Raw genomic sequence first — 17,281 nt, forward strand, 5'->3', positions numbered from 1 at the left:
ATTTTCATGATCACCAGTCTGCTTCTCATGAAGGCTGCACCAAAGGTTTGGGCATTGTAAATTGTATAGAGAATTGAACGCAATGTACATACCTGATGCATTGGTGGCACTCTTTTAGTAGCAATACCAGATGCCACACTGATTGGTGTTGTTGATCTTTTTTGTTTTGATGATTTAGATTCAGACTTTACTTCAAATGGTCTTCCTTCAGCGGCAGAGTTTGTATCGGTTGTTACAGTAGGAAGCTGGTATAAATACCTATGTTCGGCTGAATAAGTAAATAAATTCATTATGAATACTCTATCACTATCAGCATCATTTATTTAAAAGACCTAAAAAGTCGTCAGGATCTATATGAACTCTTCAGGATTGATCTTAAGTTTTCAGAAAATATCAGAAGTTTCCACGATTGATAATTCATTTTGTAGTCTCTTCATTAATCTGAAGACCCTGGGATTAATCTGAAGACCCTGGGATTTATAATCTGAAGACCCAAGGATTCATAATCTGAAGACCCCTGGATTAATATGAAGACCCCTGGATAAATCTGAAGACCTAGGATTAATCTGAAGATCCCAGGATTAATCTGAAGAACTCAGGATTTTAATCTGAAGTGTCCAGGATTGATCTGAAATGTCCAGGATTGATCTGAAGTGTCCAGGATTAATCTGAAGACCCCAGGATTAATCTGAAGAACCCAGGATTAATCTGAAGAACCCAGGATTAATCTGAAGAACCCAGGATTAATCTGAAGTGTCCAGGATTAATCTGAAGACCCAGGATTAATCTGAAGACCCAGGATTAATCTGAAGACCCCTGGATTAATTTGAAGACCCTAGGATTAACCCCTGAGTCTAGGATTGATATGAAATCTCTAGCATTTATTTTAACACTCCAAGATTAAGTGAAGTTTAAAAAATGTCCTAAAATGGTGACAAAGCATTAATTAATATTGTGTCAATTCATTGTTCAAACCTTCAAAAATTTACTTACGTGGAAGTACCATCTGTGCATTATAACTAAGTAAAAAGTCCTTGGCAGCAAGCCAAATATCTAATATACACATAACCCGCATATTGTTTAGAAGCAACGTGGCACGTGTGTGGTCGGGTCGTGACGCATAGTGAAGCTCCATCTGTAAGGGATTCTGACTTGCCTGTTGGTTATGCTTTGAGGGCGTCAGAATTTCGTGAAAAACATTACCCCCTGAAGATTCAGGTTTTCCTATGAAATATGAAATAATATTCTGTAAAAATTTATTTTAATTACTTACAGATCTACATGTAAAGGTGACAGCATTTTCATAAAGTAGGCATAATTTATGATCATAACTATTTATTAAGAAATTACCTCTCTGTCTTGTATCGTGAGCACGTAGAGCGTGAGAAACCAAATCAACCGTCTTGGAATCGTTAGAGAAACTTTCAAACGAGAATCGTGATTTGATAAAATTAATTTCTACTAATGAGCCTTCTTGTTGTTCAGCTGTACTATGCGACTCCAAGAGTTCAAGGGTCACATTCATTAGATCAATATGCATAGATAAACTTGTCCAGACTTGCCCACTTAGAACAGTCTGAAAGTAAAGTTTTATAGATTTGCTGTGAGATGTGAATGCGAAGATTTTGTTGTCAAAACATGGCTTACATGTTTCTCATTTTGCCAGTCGATAATGAACTTGTGTCAAACTAGCCTTGTTAGAGTAGCTGACAATACAATGTCTAGAAGGGTCTATAGTATCTATGAGTGTAACTGCTGGCATTCACCAATCACATTGTGATATTTCTCTTACATAAAAGTATTTCATTTAAATCAGTCAATTTTCTGTTAAAAGTGGTATTCATTTGGGATTTGTTAAACTGTAAGGGTGTTTTCCTTATCAAACAGTGAATACATGTCATTCGGCTCGAAAGTTTATTTTACCTGGTTAATAGGTGCTTGAGGGCGCTGTATTGGTTGGAATTCTTCTAAATGTTCTCCTAGGTTATGGTCCAGCATGCCTCTGATCAAATGATACTGAGACGTATCAATTGAGCAGTGGACGGATGATAGCACTCCACTGATACTGATGTCAGGCACTAAAGAAAAACAAATTAGTATTACAATAAAATAATATGCTTGCGAAAAAAGTCACTAAGATGGGAATTCTAAATCTTCTATTTATTGTATTAATGATTTAAAAGCTTCAAACCTGTTCTACTAATGTCAACATCTAGATTCCTCTCTACTTGTAGTTTTAACAGACAAGTTTGCTTCAGAAGCGGTGGACCCTATAAAAAAAAGAGTACTTAACAAAGATTTTTGAGATTTTTGAGATTCAATTTTTGAGATTCAAATTAAAATGTTTAATAGCATACTGTATTAACTAAACAGGTAGCGTTTGATTTGCAATGATGAATAACATACAGTAAATACTGTAGGCCATGTCAACTCACTTTTGCGCATGCAGAGAAGTTGCGATATGCTTCCTCACTCTAGCTTGTTCTTACAGTACAAACACAATTTGAAATTTAGTCATTATTATTATTACTATTTTAAAGAAAATCGATATGACCCAATGTGTAGAAAATGTTTTAGCCTCAATGTCATATAAGTAAAAGATGCTTTGGTGGAATACCATCCTGAGATGAGAGTGTCTTATTGTAATTAACAGTCTATTTTTGTTAATTTATACGTATATGTTACTTTCTATTCTATGTACCAGAGATTCCGAAATAAAAGATTGAAGAATTGAAGAAGAAGAAGATTGAATTGAATATTGGCCATGGTGATGCCAAGACTATTCTCAATGTTTGAATACAACACAAATGGTTAAACAAATCTTATATAAGACTAAGATTTTAGAAATAATGTTAATTAAAATATACTATTTTTGATTGTTGATTTTGCTTGACTGTTCTATTCAACTCATAAAAATATTCTACCCATTCAACTTTATAAATTAATTTTTATTTCTTTACCTTTCTTGAGACAACAATAGACGGAAAGATCATAGCTGTCTCATCTCTGGCGTCAAAGTCTGCATGATCAATGCAGTTTCCAAGAAACAGATCCATATCTTCAAGGCTAAGATTCATGCAATCCAGAAGACAGATGTGACTTAATGGATCCGACTCCTGTTGAGAGAGTCTGGAAGACTGTCGTGACAAGGAACTGGATAATCCTATTGTTAGAGAAATAAAATATACATTTCATTTCGAAACCTGAGCTGCACTGACGAGATCTAATAAGATCGAAACAGTACTGTCTGCAGATTGGATATATATATATATATATATATTGCACATTATCAAGTAAATAGAAGTCACAAAAACAGACTCAGATTTGAGAGATTCCAATAATTGCCTGCATTTTCATTAATTGATGAAATTGCAAATTACATTACATAGTCTGGTTATACTACAAAATCTCATCTCATTGCATGCTCAGTTTTGCTTTACCACCTTGTTTGCACTGGACTGGTAAATTCAACCAAGGTAACTTTACCCTAGGCAATCTGTAAATTTGACCATTGTTCACGCTTGGATAATTTATCAGGGTTAATTTTACGATTGACATTGAAGCCTATGAAATTTGGGTGTTTACACAAGTTTGGTTAAACCCTGTTTCTACAGGAACTTTATCTGTTAATTGTTAACAGTTATTTAACGGTTAATTTTTGGCTGCGGAAACATGGCCATATCATTAACTACACCAGCAGTACGGACACAGAATGAAGTTATAATGAAAGTATTAACAAATTTAAGAATTTTATGCAGATAACCCTGGTTGATCTAAACACAAGATTCTTACCGGCGCTCTTCACTGATATTGTGCCTGGGTCTCCAGCAAATAGAAACTGGTTCTTAAGAGTAATACGACCAAGATTGGCAACTAGCGTCTCCTTTGACTTGGAACTCAGAGGAATCAGAATGACTGGTGAACCTGCTGAGATGTCCATCAGAAGTCTACCATTACGAGCTGGATCCTCTTTGACCTGCAGAAAAATATATGTCTCAATTATTTGACCTCCATCCACACTCATAATAATTTCTCTTAATCTAATTTATAATTAATCTATTTTTATTAGAATGTACAACTGTATTTAATAAAACAAACAAACAGACAAATATTCTTTTCTACTTTATAATTTATTCACATTTCTTTATTCATCGTTTATAAGTATATTGATGCCAAAGGATCTTGCACTAAAGAGTTCACAATTTGGTTTTGACAAGACCCTTTTAAATAAAATGTAAAAAGATTTCACACAAAAACAGAAAAAAATAAATGTAACAAGAAATGTCATGCTATATACAATTTAGAGTCGTTTATTAGCATAAAACAATAAGTTGAACTGTATCGAATAGTAATTTGGAAAACACACAAAAACAAGAACAATGCATGATGCAGTAACCAAAAGGAGTTGTATTGTTTTAAGATTTATGATGTAAACATTGATGTACAGTACAAATATGATAATAAAACTATCTAATAAAAGTTCTTAAAAAGTCTTAATTACTAATTTAATATCACCTCCTTAACTTTCACATTATTTTCTCTTTAATAATTTATTTTTTACACATACATGTTCCCCTTGTTTATACCTATATATTATCATCCTCTCTATTGTCTCCTAAATAAACTATTCATAATAATCTCATTATTTGCACTGGAACTATAACAGTGCCACTGCCAAAACTTCATATGAGAGTTTTTAAAGGTAAATTCTATTAGGTTTCAGGTATTTAATGCAATTTGTGAAAAATCTCCCGAGTTTTTACAGGAGCGCTTTGAATTAAAATTCTGAAATAAAAATGCTTTTGTTTTTTTTAGTTTTCTGCACATATGTACCCTGGAATTCAAATAACCAATCACAGGACTTTCGCTAAAATTTAGCATGTAAAAGTGTAAATTGTTACTCTCTCAAAATATATGATAGTGTTAAAAGTTTGTGAAAACACTAAAATATCTCAGAAGATTAAATTTGTATAAAAAAGTTGTTTGTTTAAAAGCCAAGAATTGGTTTCCATTCTGTAATTGATAAATCATGTCCTTCCTATTGGATACTACACATGGTGAAAAAAAAAACTGTTTTAAATTTAGTCATGTTCTGCATGACTGGTTTTGAAATCTTATTAAAGCATGCCAGCTCTGGTCATGTGATAAAAGGAAGTTACAAAGTGGAAAAACCAACTTTATTCAATTTCTGAGAAAGATCAGTTTACATTTTTAAAAGTAACTTTTGAGCAGCAAAGTATAAGGTATTTAGCATAAATAATTGCAATTATAAATTGCTTTTATTTATTCAATATTTAATTTGGTTATTTACATTTATATTAGTTTAACTGATTTAGAAATTGTCTCAGATACAAACATTTCAGGACGAAACACCCTCTTACTGCAGAAAAGTATCATTAATTATTGAACACCAGCATATGAAGTAAATAGTTTCATAAAATAGAAAAATAACAAAAACAAACAGATACTTTTAAAATATATTGTCAGGGGCGGATTTACCCCTTTTGTAATATATATTATGCACCCATTTACATACGATTTTATCAACGATTTTACAGGAAAAGGGTGTACAAATCAACATTAAAAATCGTTAAAATCTTCAATTTTTTTTAAAAGTTCAACCGAGTTCAACTTCAACGTTACGATCGGTAAAACTGACTGACCAATCAAATAGGTCATAAATTACGTCATCATAGTTTGTGAAAAAATATGTACGCGCTGACAATTTTTGATTTTTTACAACGCTACGATGTTTTTTGTACTCTTTTAAAGTTTGATATTTCAAAATAACAAAGATTGTTTACAAAGATAATTAACATTAACAATTTTTCATTCAAAGATCAGATGGTATCTGTTGGTTTTATTTTGACCTTGTCAGATCTTACTGTACCTATACTCCTAGTATTTGAATCTTAATTATTATGTCAAAGTTTATAGGATGTATCAAAATAATTTGTTATTCATTATTATTGCAGGATGGCTAGCAAAGATTTAATAGAATATATTGATGAGAGATTACTAGAATGTTCTATCTGCAATGGAAGGCTAGAAGATCCAAAATCACTAAGCTGCCATCATAGTTTCTGTCTAAAGTGTTTAAAGAAATGGGTTGACACCAATGGAAAGCTAACATGCCCCACTTGTCGCAAATTCGATTCTGTTCCGGTTGGAGGGCTTCAAAAACTCCTACCAAATACACTTCTTAACAACCTCTTAGAAACTATCAAACAACATGAAAATAAGGATGATAATGAATGCACTGCCATGAGTCTTTCCATGTGTCCTTCTCATTCTCAACCATTACAAATGTATTGCACAAAATGTAAAGTACCAATATGTATAGAATGTACTGAAATGGAACATGAAGCAGGGAATGGAAAACATGAACTCATTAATATTGTAACAGCATTTAAAATGTTTAAGGAAACATCAGAAGAATTAAAGAAAAGCGCCAATGAATCCATACAAAAAATGGAAAATGTACTGAAAGTAGTTTCAGAGAATACTAACAAATTAGAAGAAAGTATGACGACAAGTCTCACTGTTATTGATAACACAGTTCAAGAAATGGTACAAACAATCAAGAAAAAAGGAGATGAAATGACAAAAAAAGTTATAGAAATTTATACAAATGAAAGAGAAGGTTATAATTCACCAATTAGACAAATTCACGAAATCAAGGATGAATTAACTACAAATGTTGATTCCTTGAATGAGTTATTAAACAGCGAACCATCAACTGCTATGAAATCAAGCGTATTAACTACATTGAGAGATCTAATTAATAAATCTAAAGAAATCAAGGAAAACGACAGTGTGAGACAAGTTAACTTTATCAGAAACAAACATCTAACTGAAATTGACATTGGAAATGTTACAATCACACCGCTTCCTAATCAAAATAAATGGTTCCTTTGGAAAAGCAAAGTGTGATACTGCTCGTGGTTTCATCTGGCACAAATGCAATTGATACTTGTACAATCAGGAGAATATATTAATTAGCAAGAAACTAGCAAGATAGTAGCGTAACACTGTTTGAGGATGATAAATCTTGAATTCAAGTATGTGATATGAATAATCATTTGATCACTGAACAAATTCATGCGGTATTAATATGGTTGCATGCATGTTCATATTCGACATTAATTCTCATAAGCAGTTAATGAAGATAGAAAACTAAAAAAAAAACAAAAAACACAAGTCAATACACTGATGATGCCCTCAACTGGTGGCAAAGTAGCAGATTTAGGAATTGATCAAGTATTATTTATGATGAGGACAATTAAGAATCTGAAAAGGTTTATAAATATACGATGAAGATAGTACTGTTAAGTTACCACATGTAGTTTTAGTAGATAAGTATGAAATTGATAATATCATCATTGCAAGTTGTAAAAAAAATGATAAAATGTCTGAATAAAAACTGTTTAGTGATATTAGATTGAGTACTTTTACGTTCTATGAGTAGTTCGTGCAATTTAAAAACTGTAAGTAAAAAAGTTGTAGGATGATGTCATGTCCAGGAACAAATAAAGTAACTAACCAAAAATGAGTAAAAATCAGCATAAAAGCTCTACTATCCACTCCCATATACCGTAAATCTTCTAATATTAACCCTACAGTAGGTTACTATTATTTGCTTGTGTTTTTTAGGGTGTTTTATTTATTAGAGTAGGAGTTAAGATTAGAAGAGTGGGCTACTATTACTAAGCACTTGGAAATAGTAACCCACCCACCCTCAGTTTTGTGCATCACTAATTCATAGAAATAATACAGCACAAGTGCATTTTGCTGATTTAACTTATTTTACTTACTGAGGCCAAGAAAGGTCTTGACAAAATGTGACAGGATTAGTAAAATATGCTTGTATGTAAAAACAATAAAACATGATAGGAGAATAAATGTAACACGTTTTCACAAGTTGTAAAGTATATGTATTTATTTAAAGGCATGAGTTGTTTCTTGTAATTGATGTACTGTCTGTTGGCTGGTATTGAACACTTTCTGAATGACTCACTTTGAAATCATCACAACTAGTTTTAAACATTAAAGCGTGCAGCACTGGTCATGTGATAAAAGGAAGTTACAAAGTGGAAAAACCAACTTTATTTAATTTCTTAAAAAGATCAGTTTACATTTCTAAAACTAACTTTTGAGCTGCAAAGTATAAGGTATTTAGCATAAATAATTGCATAGAATTTATTGCTTTTAGTTTATTCAATATTTATTTTGTTTATTTATATTTATTTTAGTTTAACTGATTTAGAAATTGTAAGTCTCAGATACAAACATTTCAGGATGAAACACCCTCTTACTGCTGAAAAGTATAATTAATTATTGAACACCAGCATATGAAACAAATAGTTTCATAAAATGGAGAAATAATAAAACAGATACAGTACTTTAAAAATATATTGCTTACAAAGATAATTAATGTTAAATATTTTTCTTTCAAAGATCAGATGTCATTTCTAACAACATGTGAGGTTCAAAGTATAAGGTAACATGAAATTAATGTTTATTCATTTACTTTAATTATAACTAGTAGATCGGAAATAATATTTTGAAATTTAGGTCTAGTGTATGAACCATTTAAGATGACAAAACTTATAGTGGTGAAAATATAATAATTAGTCTACAGTGTTCATTAATTTAGAAGAAACATTGAATCAAACATTAAAGCTACGGAACCTTTGACATAGTTGTCTGGAAAAAAGTATTGAAATTAAAAATAAATAATTTCATTGAAGAGCACTAACATAATTTATACTACATAAGTGTGACATTGTATATAAGTTTATCAAAGCAGTATTTCAACGTTGCTGGACATTTTTTTGTTGCTTTTCACATCAAGCATGTGGGTCTCCATGTGGTACAGTTGTCAGGCAAATCCTTGCACCACCACTCTTTCTAGGATGCATGTAATAATGTGTTACTCATTACTATTGCAGCATGGCTAGCAAAGATTTAAGTCTACTTGGCAATATAGATGAGAAAGTTCTAGAATGTTCTATCTGTAATGGAAGGCTGGAAGACCCAAAACTACTTAGCTGCCATCACAGTTTCTGTCTGAAGTGTTTGAAAAAATGGGTTGACACCAACAATGGGAAGCTAACATGCCCCACTTGTCGCAAGATTGATTCTGTTCCGGTTGGAGGGCTTCAAAAACTCCCACCAAACACACTTCTTAAAAACCTCTTAGAAACTATCAAACAACATGAAAAGAAGGATGATAATGAATGCACTGCCCTGAGTCTTTCCACATGTCCTTCTCATTCTCAACCATTACAAATGTATTGCACAAAATGTAAAGTACCAATATGCATAGAATGTACTGAAATGAAACATGAAGCAGGGAATGGAAAACATGAACTCATTAACATTGTAACAGCATTTAAAATGTTTAAGGAAACTTCAGAAGAATTGAAGAAAAGCGCCAATGAATCCATAAAACAAATGGAAAATATACCTAAAATAGTTACAGAGAATATTAGCAAACTAGAAGAAAGTATTAAGACAAGTCTCGCAGATATTGATAACACAGTTCAAGAAATGGTACAAATAATCCAGCAAAAAGGAAATGAAATGAAGAAAAAAGTAGAAGAAATCTATAAAAATGAAAAGAAAGGTTATGCAGTACAAATTAGAAAAATTCATGATATCAAGGTTGAATTAATTACAAATGTGGTTTTCTTAAATGAGTTATTAAACAGCGAACCATCAACTGCTATGAAATCAAGCAAGATTGTATTAACTACATTGAGAGATCAAATTAATAAATCTAAAGAAATCAAGCAAAAGGACAGTGTGAGACAAGTTAACTTCATCAGAAACAAACATCTAACTGAAAAAGACATTGGAAATGTTACAATCACACCGCTAATATATGGTCCTTTTGGAATAGCAAAGTGTTGTATTCGCTTAGTTCTGGCATAAATACAATGATACCTAGTAAGTAATAATCAGGGCCGTAGCCAGGATCTGTCAAGGGGGGTTCGCTGTAAAGGGGGGGGGGGTCACCCGAATAAACCCCCTCCCCCCTGGGCCTTATAATACAATACATGTAGTAGCATAGCACTCATGTGATCACTGAAGGTGTAGTGAACAAATGTATGGTGTATTAATATGGTTGTATGCATGTTATTCATATTCGACATTAATTCTATAAATTAAAATAAGCAGTTGATAGCTATCTAGTTGATAAAGATAGAAAACTAAAAAAAAAAAACAAGTTGATACACTGGTGACGTCCTTAACTGTCGGCACATTAGAAGATTTAGGAAATGATCAAGTGTTATTTTATGATAATAAGGACAATTAAGAATCTGAAAAGGTTTATACATAGATGATGAAGATATTGCTGTGAAGTTTAGGAGATAAGTACGATATTGATAATATCATTGCAAGTTGTAACAAAATGTTAAGAGAATAAAATGTCTGAATAAAAACTCTGTAGTGATATAATATTGACTAATTTTACATTCTATAAACAGTAGTTTGTATGATTTTTACAAACTGTAAGTAAACAAGGCCATATACATGGCTGCAGTCGTGTGCTCAAATTTGAGTAGTGTTTACTGACCGAACGACCAACCGATATAGTGAGCTGTAGAGTCGCGTTTGAACGCGACTAAAAAGTTGTATGATAAATTTGGGTATGCCCTGGACCAAATGAATTAAGAATAAAAATGAGTGAAAATCATAAAGCATAAAAGCTGTAATTGTAACTTGCTATCCCCTCCCATATATTGTAAAGCTTCTAATATTAACCCTGCCTGGGTTACAATTCTTGTGATTGTGTTTGAGTTATTATTGAGCACTTGGAAATAGTAACCCAACGCACCCAGTTTTGTGCATCACTAATTCATAGAAATAATACAGCACAAGTAAAGCACATTTTGCTGATTTAACTTATTTATTTACTCACTCATAACATTATTTAGCGATTATGAAAGGCCATGGACATTTTTAAAAAACTTGACAGAATTAGTGAAACATGATTGTAAAAATAGAACAAGACAGGAGAATAAATGTAACACGTTTTCACATAAGGTGTAAATTATATGTATTTATTTAAAGGCATGAGTTGTTTCTTGTAATTGACGTACTTTCTGTTGGCTGGTATTGAACAAAAACACTTTCTGAATGACTAATTTTGAAATCGTCACAACTAGTTTATAAACATTAAAGCCTGCTGTTCTGGTCATGTGATAAAAGGAAGTTACAAAGTGGAAAAACCAACCTTATTTAATGTTTAGAAAAGATCAGTTTTAACTTCCAATAACATTTGAGGTGCGAAGTATAAGGTAACATGAAATTAATGTTCATTTACTTTAATTATAGTAGATCAGAAAATAGATTTAGAAATGTACAGTAGGTCTAAGCAGCATTTCAATGTTGCTGTACATTTTTTTGGCTTTTCACATCAAGCATGTGGGCCTCCATGTATTATAGTCTAGGATATTTTTGCTATACTTGATAAAATTTGGATATGTTGTAGAATAGACATCACTGAATCCAAAAAGTATTTTCTCCATTTTTTTCATACGCAAGAGTGGTTGGCAGCCATTTCAAAATGGCCGCAAAATATTGTAAGTTTATGACATTAAAAGATGTTATCGAGATAGAAATTCAATCATAAAAGTAACAATAAATGTTCAAATAATATTTCATCATTTTTGTAACGGAACAAGCCAAAATGGCCAGCATTATGCCCAATATTGCTGCAATTTTTTCCAAGATGGCTGCCATTTTATCTAAAATGGCCACATAGTTTTGTTTAACTTTGATTTACATATATTTGGTAAAAATTGAATATGTTGTAGAATAGACATCACTGAATCTAAAAAGTATTTGCTTCATTTTTTTTTCATTGGCAAGGGGGGTTGGCAGACATTACAAAATAGCCACCATTTTGAACAAAATTGTTTAAAATATTGTAAGTTTATGACATTAAAAGATGTTATCGAGATAGAAATTCAATCATAAAAGTAACAATAAATGTTCAAATAATATTTCACATTTGTGTAACAGAACAAGCCAAAATGGCCGCCATTTTTTCCAACATGGCCACCATTTTATCCAACATGGCCACCATTTTTATCTGAAATGGCCACAAAATCAAATTCGATTTTTGTTATACTTTGATTAAATACATATAACATTAACAGTACCAACATAACAACATAATAATATTTGTGTTTAATTACTGTACAGTACTTTACTTATTTGTCGTCACTTTTTTCATCACTATCTGAATTGGATGTAGACAACAATGGTTGTATGTCGTTGCAGTTATTCTCGTCTGCTTCGCAGTTACATATCTCAGCACATTGTAGATTGTTTTTCTCGCACGTGCATGTATTAGGGGAGCATGTACTTATTAAGCATGAACATCGTATTAGCTCCACAACTGCTTCTGGAGTAGCCTGCTTCTCGGATAATAATACTGGTCTTAGTTTACCGTTCTCTATAAACCAGCCTAGTTGACATAGATCGGGAATTATTGGGTCAATAGTGACTCTTGTGAAAATCTTGACTCCATATATTGACCTGGAGATGTGCACGTAGTATGTGCTGGTGCAAAGCTCCAGAAGTTGGTGGAAATTGTTCCACTCCTTGATTATTTGGCAGTGTTTTGAACCGTTTCCATCTCTGGGTTGATGCTTTGGCTGACTCCCTTTTAGTTCCAAGAAGAATGCACAGAAACTCCTCGCATCCTGCCTTCAAATTGAAAGATGGCTTTGACTTTGATGATGAGTTTGACTAAAGCTTCTATGATGAGGTAATGTGATTTCCCGACCTTCTAATTCTGTTGATAACAGTTTGGTATGCATTGGCATGCTGTAGGGTATCTTTGTTAATTTTAGGTTCCACAAGACCTTCCAAGGCATGGATTAGGTGACTTTTGTTAACACAAGGGTGCAATGTACTTCAGGCTTCATAAGTACAGGATCTAAATTTGTACTCTAATTTAGGTCAGACTTGACTATTACCAAAAGCCTGCTGAATAAGTTAGTTGAAGCTCTGAGTTGAAAGTTCTTTGTATGACACTTCAGTGTTTCTTTTATTTAACATATCCCAATTTAGACATTTTACTTTAGATATCCGATTCCAAAGATTTCTTTCACCAAAAATACGCTCTTGGACAAAGCTAGTTTTGGCCGTTTCCTCTCTGTCAACAAGATTCAAGATACTCTCCTGAGCATCTCCTGTTTGGCTAAGATATGATGTAGTTTATCTGTTATCATCATTGAATATTTTCATTGGAGCAAGTATCTCTTTCATCACCCTCACTGTTGCCTCTTGTTTATTGATTCTGGCTCATGATTCTGGTGATGAGAATCCGTGCTTCTCTTTGGTGTCAAAAATATAAATATATCAGCAGCAAGGCAATATCTTAGCAAAGTTGCTGGTTTATTTGCGATACCCTGCAATCCACCCTCGCCTTAGAGTTCTCTGTATATCTGTTCTTGGCGGCGGCCATTTTAGATTAAATGGCGGCCATTTTGGCTTGTTCTGTTACAAGAATGATGTGAAATATTATTTGAAACTTATTGTTGCTTATGTGAGTGATTTGTTATCTCAATAACATCTTTTACTTACAATATTTACTTACTTGCATAAACAATGTTGTTAAAAATGGCGGCTATTTTAAAATTGAACAAAAAAATGGAGCAAATACTTTTTGGATTCAGTGATGTCTATTCTACAACATACCAAATATATGTAAATAAAAGTAAACAAAAATTATTTGATTGATATGTGGCCATTTTAGATAAAAATGCGACCATATTGGAAAAAATTGCAACCATTTTGGGCATAATAGTGGCCATTTTGGCTTGTTCAATTACAAAAATGATTTATTTATTATTGAATTTCTATCTCGATAAGATCTTTTAATGTCATAAACTTACAATATTTTAAAAACAATTTTGTCCAAATGGTGGCCAATTTGAAATGGCTGCCAACCTCCCTTGCGTATGAAAAAAAAAATGTATAAAATATTTTTGGATTCAGTGATGTCTATTCTACAACATATTTTACCAACTATAGCAAAATGCAACTTATCATACTGGACTATAATACATTTGTCAGCATCAGCACAGATCCTGAAGGGACAGGGGACATTCCCCCCCCCCCACATATTTTTTAGTGGGATATTGTCCCCCCTCACTTTTCAACAGCAAAATCATTAAATTGTTTAAAATGAAATAGAAAGACTTCTATGATACGTCATGCGTGTAATTTCAGAAAATACAGTATCTAAGAAGAATAGATTTTGCGTGAATATAACCAGTGGTGCATCAGGATCAGTGCCTAAAAAGTGCATAACTCAAAATAATTGTATTCTTCCGGGCGGAATTTTTATGTGCTCAGAAATCGATTGAAACCACCTATAAATTACTCAACGAGCTGGGCTTCCAGGGAGCGAAGCCTCCGACCCTTGGTGGCCCTCTTGCCTAATGTATTTCATTTTGATATGTCCCCCTACTATTAAAAACGGATCTGCGCCGTTCTTTGTCAGGCAAATCCTTGCACCACCACTCTTTCTAGGATGCATGTCATAATGTGTTACTCATTACTATTGCAGGATGGCTAGCAAAGATTTAAGTCTACTTGGCAATATAGATGAGAAAGTTCTAGAATGTTCTATCTGTAATGGAAGGCTGGAAGACCCAAAACTACTTAGCTGCCATCACAGTTTCTGTCTGAAGTGTTTGAAAAAATGGGTTGACACCAACAATGGGAAGCTAACATGCCCTACTTGTCGCAAGATCAATTCCATTCCAGTTGGAGGTCTTCAAAAACTTGCACCAAATACACTCCTTAACAACCTCTTAGAAATCATGAAACAACATGAAATAGATGAGAATGAATTCACTGCTGTGCTGTGCCCTTCTCACACTCAACCATTACAAATGTATTGTCACAAATGTAAAGAACCAGTATGCATAGAATGTACTCAAACAAAATGTACATCATGGTTTGAAGTACATGAACAAACTGACATTGTAACAGCATTTAAAATGTTTAAGGAATCATCAGAAGAATTGAAGAAAGCTGCCAATGAATCCATACACAAAATGGAAAATGTACTGAAAGTAGTTACAGAGAACACTAACAAACTAGAAGAAACTAAAAAGAGAAGTCTTGCAGATATTGATAACACAGTTCAAGAAATGGTACAAACAATCCAGCAAAAGGGAGATGAAATGAAGAAAAAAGTTGAAAATATCTATAAAAATGAAAAGGAAGGTTATGACGCACAAATAGAAAAAATGCTTAAAATAAATTCTGAATTAAATACAAATTTTACTTTTTTAAATCACTTATTAAAGAGTGAACCATTAACTGCTATGACATCAGGTGAGACTGCATTAAATACACTACGGGATCAAATCGATAAGTTTGAAGAAATCGAAGAAAACGACAGTACAAGACAAATTAACTTTATCAGGAACAAATATCTAACTGATGATATACTAAAAGGAAATAACATAGGAAATGTTACAATCACACCACTTGTTATCAGAATAGACAGATATCCTCAAGGAATAGCAAAGTGTGATGACTACATAATGGTTTCATTTGGGACAAATGCAATTCACGAGTACAGACAATCGGGAGAATATGTAAGCAAGATTACACTACCAGAAGGTGTGAAAGTTGAAAGAATGTACAAAATGAAAAATGACCACATAGCATTCTGTGATGATGGTAATTCTTGCATTCAAGTATGTGATATGAATGGTCATGTGATAAAATCCATTGGTAAAGGTGTATTGGAAAATCCATTCGGTATTCACATAGATGAGTTGGCTAATGTTATATATGTAACAGATTTAAACTTTGCATGTGTGTTTGTGTTTGAAATTAGCAGTGGTAAGTTGTTGAAAAGGATAGAAGACCAAAATAAACCAACTAGTCAATACCTTAATGTTACACTTACAAGAACTGGAAGCTTACTTATAACCGACTTAGGAAATGATCAATTATTATTATATGATGATAAGAACAGGAAATTTAAAGTGATTATTGATAAAGGCGATGAAGATGGTAAGGTGAGGTTTCCACATGAAGTTTTAGTTGATCAGGATGATAACATCATCATTGCAAGTATTGGGAAACTACAACTATTTGGTAGAGATGGACATTTTATCAAAAGAATTGATCAGGGAGATTTTTCAGACTGGTCATTTATCATTCCATATGACTCATGTTTTGGTGCTATACAAATTTTTGATGACAACTTAATATTTTATTATTTGCATTATTAATAATTGAATATGCTGTAGCCAAAGCGAGTAGTTTTAAAGATTTATTGATAAACATTAATGATCAAACATGACTGGAAATGTACTCTATCTTTTTAAGGATAACAGTATTGACAATTATTAACCTTTAAAGGTTTAGACTCATTTATTAAATGGGATCATACATGAGATATATATTATTATTATTATATAATTTTTGGTTAAACATATACTCTCTCGAACTGCTCACCCGCTTTATAAAGAACACTTCTTTTCCATCCAATATACATCCGTCAAAGTCGTACATATTGTTATAATAAGTCATTGGTTTTACAATGTATTGTTACTTATAAAGATAGATAATAACTATAGGAGAGAACACCTGGATTATTTTTATATCTGGACCATAACAATTTTTCTCTGTATTAATCTATATATAAATTATGGTTAATTCTGACATAGGCGAGCACAAAGCAAAAACTTCGGTACAAACCCCCTGACTTGGATACCTACCTTATCTATCTCAGATGTACCGCGAAACGTAGAATGGATAACATTAGTTTTCAGTACTACGCTATTGTTCCATTTTGTCTTTTACAACGACAAAATTTAGCGTTACCTATCGAAATTTGTGGATATCACAGGGATTTTCACACACTCGCGCTGTTGTTCAACTGGCTTCCGGGTACGTCACTTCCGGCAAAATGGCCGTTGGTGGCGCCATTCAATATTAAATAAAAAAATATTTTAGTGGTTTAACGTATCGTGAACTACTGAAATTAATTTGTTTTAGATATTCAACTAATCAATTATATTGATTAAAGGCATTTACTTTACGTGAACTACAATTTGTTTTAGTAATTTAACTTTTATTGAAGGCCTTTACTTTTATGTGAACTACAATGTGATTTTAGTGATTCAACTGAATCGTGAACTACAATTTATTTGTTTTAGATATTCAAATATCAATTATAAAGGCCTTTACTTTTACGTGAAATACAATTTGTTTTAGTAATTTTACTAAT

At 32.5% G+C, this 17,281-nt stretch overlaps 4 protein-coding genes across 4 annotated transcripts in view; 3 read left to right on the plus strand and 1 right to left on the minus strand.

The window, feature by feature from the left end:
* The window catches only part of LOC144835054 (intermembrane lipid transfer protein VPS13D-like), a 95,073-nt gene that overhangs the window by 37,589 nt on the left and 40,203 nt on the right, over positions 1–17,281 (minus strand). The window contains exons 30-36 of the mRNA XM_078690070.1: positions 3,793–3,976; positions 2,961–3,163; positions 2,192–2,270; positions 1,924–2,078; positions 1,351–1,576; positions 994–1,224; positions 93–268 (exon numbers count right to left, since the gene is read on the minus strand). Of these exons, the coding sequence (XP_078546196.1) occupies positions 93–268; positions 994–1,224; positions 1,351–1,576; positions 1,924–2,078; positions 2,192–2,270; positions 2,961–3,163; positions 3,793–3,976 (1,254 nt within the window). The remainder of the gene's footprint in view (positions 1–92; positions 269–993; positions 1,225–1,350; positions 1,577–1,923; positions 2,079–2,191; positions 2,271–2,960; positions 3,164–3,792; positions 3,977–17,281) is intronic.
* LOC144858806 (tripartite motif-containing protein 2-like) lies at positions 5,977–6,950 on the plus strand. Its single transcript, XM_078714923.1, has one exon. The coding sequence runs from the start codon at positions 5,977–5,979 to the stop codon at positions 6,931–6,933; it is 957 nt and encodes a 318-aa protein (XP_078571049.1). The 3' UTR covers positions 6,934–6,950.
* LOC144858807 (tripartite motif-containing protein 2-like) lies at positions 8,464–9,936 on the plus strand. Its single transcript, XM_078714924.1, has 2 exons — positions 8,464–8,500; positions 8,952–9,936. The coding sequence occupies exon 2, from the start codon at positions 8,953–8,955 to the stop codon at positions 9,934–9,936; it is 984 nt and encodes a 327-aa protein (XP_078571050.1). The 5' UTR covers positions 8,464–8,500; position 8,952.
* Positions 11,222–16,297, plus strand: LOC144835013 (uncharacterized). The gene is made up of 2 exons (XM_078690025.1): positions 11,222–11,306; positions 14,594–16,297. Exon 2 carries the CDS (start codon positions 14,595–14,597, stop codon positions 16,278–16,280), a length of 1,686 nt encoding a protein of 561 aa, XP_078546151.1. The 5' UTR covers positions 11,222–11,306; position 14,594; the 3' UTR covers positions 16,281–16,297.

This window comes from Antedon bifida, chromosome 2, assembly GCF_963402885.1.
Source record: "Antedon bifida chromosome 2, ecAntBifi1.1, whole genome shotgun sequence".
NCBI lineage: Eukaryota > Metazoa > Echinodermata > Crinoidea > Comatulida > Antedonidae > Antedon > Antedon bifida.

Excerpts from the sequence above, each read along its gene's own strand:
- LOC144858806 (XM_078714923.1), top strand. The coding sequence starts at position 5,977 with ATGGCTAGCAAAGATTTAATAGAATATATTGATGAGAGATTACTAGAA.
- LOC144858807 (XM_078714924.1), top strand. The coding sequence starts at position 8,953 with ATGGCTAGCAAAGATTTAAGTCTACTTGGCAATATAGATGAGAAAGTT.
- LOC144835013 (XM_078690025.1), top strand. The coding sequence starts at position 14,595 with ATGGCTAGCAAAGATTTAAGTCTACTTGGCAATATAGATGAGAAAGTT.